Here is a 2610-nt window from a genome sequence, read left to right on the forward strand (position 1 = left end):
AGAAGTGGGGGACCATTGTACATGAGTACTCTCCACTGGTAAGGCTCCACCAGCTACCATACCATTAGCGGTTTGAGATGATGAGACCAAGGAGAGTTTCCTGGGGGCCCTAAAATAAGGAGGTTCCAGAGGGTTTCTGAAGTGCTTTGGACGACTCCAGGGGCATTTCAGAGGGTATACGATGGTTTCAATATGTTTTAGTTTCGCTTCAGAAGAGATTTTATGGGTGCTTCAGAAGGGTTTGCTATTTGTTTTAGAGGGATTCAAGCGCTTTCAGATGCATTCCAAAAGGATCAAGAAGCGTTTCAGAAGGATCCAGTGAGCTCAAAAGCCGTACATGGAACCCCCTGAAAAATCTCTAAGGCGATCCCGAGACCCCCGAAATCTCTCTGGAACAATTTGAAGACCCCTGAAATGCCCCCAAAACTCCTTCACCTCCATAAGACGCTTCTTAGATGCCTCTTAGACTAAGTGCGGCTAGAGGCGTCAGTCATCTAGGCGTTTCGTAAGCCTCGGAGTGTGGGTTCCATCCCCGCTCCAGTCGGTGAAAACTTTTCGTCAAACGGAAAATTCTCAACTGGACCACTGGGTGTTATGTGTGTTGTCTAATGTTAGTGTTTGTTCAGTCTGTACAACCTCTGGTTGAAGACGGTGTAGTGTCTTTTAAAAGTCCCTGAGGCCTCCTAAAACATCCCTGACCCTCTGGAACTCTAAAAAAAACTCTTGACTCCTCCTGAAGGGCTGCTGGATTCCTTGGAGTCCTTCTAAGTCCTCTGAAGCTCTTAGAAACACCCACAAAATCCCCTTAAGGTCCTACTTCCCTGAGACTTCCTGGCATCCCTTGAAACCCCCTGGGGCAATCTGAAATACACCTTCCAGCTGACTTATTGTTCTTGAGCTGCTGGATACCATCCATAACTTCCCTCAACATGAGAGTTTGGTTCGTTATTGCTCCCTGCTGACGTAGTCATTTCTCCCGCTGCCTTGGTCCTTCAGTATATCGGAGTTGCATGACATGGAACTGAAGGACTTTACAAGAGGTCTGATTCGCTATACCTTTACAGTGCTTCTTCGAAAACATGCGATCGAAAAAGGTTCACCCTAGCACAAAATGTATACCATGTACAGAAGTTGTTGAAAGTGTATTACAAGCCCCTTTTGATTAAGACAGGATGTAAAAATTATTTCTCTTAACGCCACGTTTTTTTTTTTATTATTAGCGATTCTATATTTTTCACAGTTCACTAAAAACTTGATACTTTTGATGTTGCGTAGCCCATTGATGAAATATTCTTGTTTCAAGATCAGTGCATCCTGTAATTTCTTGTTATTTCAGTATCTACTGTACTCATTTGACATGATTTTTCAAACTTATTCATCGAGCATTAACCTTAAACACTAGCCACTATTCTTTTTCTTACATTTGTACAATCGATTAAGCTTCAAAATATCCCCTTCGCTTAGTCTATCACGCTGTCCGATGGTCACGTTCGGTTCTTTCGGTAAGATCGTAGGTTCTCCGTTCTTACTGAAAGACTTCTCGGGGTAATGCATAACGCTACCGTAATCGTACTTCACGTTGAAGTCGGACACTTCACTGTACTTGTACTTCTTAAAGTTGTGTTTGCGTTCGGGTTCGATATTTTTCCACAAAATTTTCACGTATTTATCTCGGTCTGCAGCGCTTTGTTGATGGACGAATCCCAGTGCATGCAACAGCTCATGCATGATCGTTCCTATTCGGAAGCACTTAAATCCCACTCTGGCCGGTGTTAGATTCAACCTTTGCGGCTTTGCTTGATATCCTAGAATCGCATAGCATCCTGGCTTCTCAAACACTATGTTAACATACTTCTTCGCCATCTGACCGGCTTCCACGAATTTAATGCAAGAGACCGATTCGATCGTGTCCATAGCTTTGCGAATGTATTCGATTTGGGAAGGATCTGCAAAAACATAATGCTTGATTGCTCTGGAAATCATTATTCAACAACGTAACCTTTACCAAACTTTTCAATATCTATTCGATAGTGAACAGTATTGTGAGGCCATTTGTATTTCGATGCAATCAAAACGTTCCGTGATTCCTCCTTCACGGCCATTAGTTGCTCGGGATTGAGGATCATGTCCCCCTCGAAATGATTGCCAATCTCCTCTGCATTGACTTCATCTTGCGATAGGATGGGGGTGATGAACAAAGCACACAGTACAAGTATTGTTTCGATGTGCTGTAATTGAAATGTTGCTGAAATTTTAGTTGGAATTACGAGTACGCAACATCTTACCTTCATTCTACGGATACTTCAATATAACTGATGCAGCTAATTCGTCGATAACAGCCAATACAGAAATCTCTCAATCATAGCGAATTGAAAAAGGCAAGGAAAATCTGACATTATTCATGGCTCGAATATTGTTAGTTCCAATCATATTTATTTTGTACCTCGGCTTCGAATTTGGAATGTACACCGTAATCCGGGGGCAAATTGATCACTTTAAAACAACTTATGCGGATAACATCAGTAACACTTCGAGTACATATTGCCAAAAGAATTTCTGTAAAATCAGTACCCCAGAGCTAATCGAGATCTGGCGAAATGAAGGCAGGAA

The 2610-nt window shown here is 42.3% G+C and overlaps 1 protein-coding gene across 1 annotated transcript; it reads right to left on the bottom strand.

Moving 5' to 3' along the window:
- Nucleotides 1-1142: 1142 nt before the first annotated feature.
- On the bottom strand, nucleotides 1143-2403 carry LOC109398453 (seminal metalloprotease 1). Its single transcript, XM_029860477.2, has 3 exons — nucleotides 2286-2403; nucleotides 2006-2228; nucleotides 1143-1946 (listed from the first exon to the last, which is right to left on the bottom strand). Exons 1-3 carry the CDS (start codon nucleotides 2289-2291, stop codon nucleotides 1399-1401), a joined length of 777 nt encoding a protein of 258 aa, XP_029716337.1. The 5' UTR covers nucleotides 2292-2403; the 3' UTR covers nucleotides 1143-1398.
- Between the last annotated feature and the right edge of the window lie 207 nt (nucleotides 2404-2610).

Source organism: Aedes albopictus, chromosome 1, assembly GCF_035046485.1.
Source record: "Aedes albopictus strain Foshan chromosome 1, AalbF5, whole genome shotgun sequence".
NCBI lineage: Eukaryota > Metazoa > Arthropoda > Insecta > Diptera > Culicidae > Aedes > Aedes albopictus.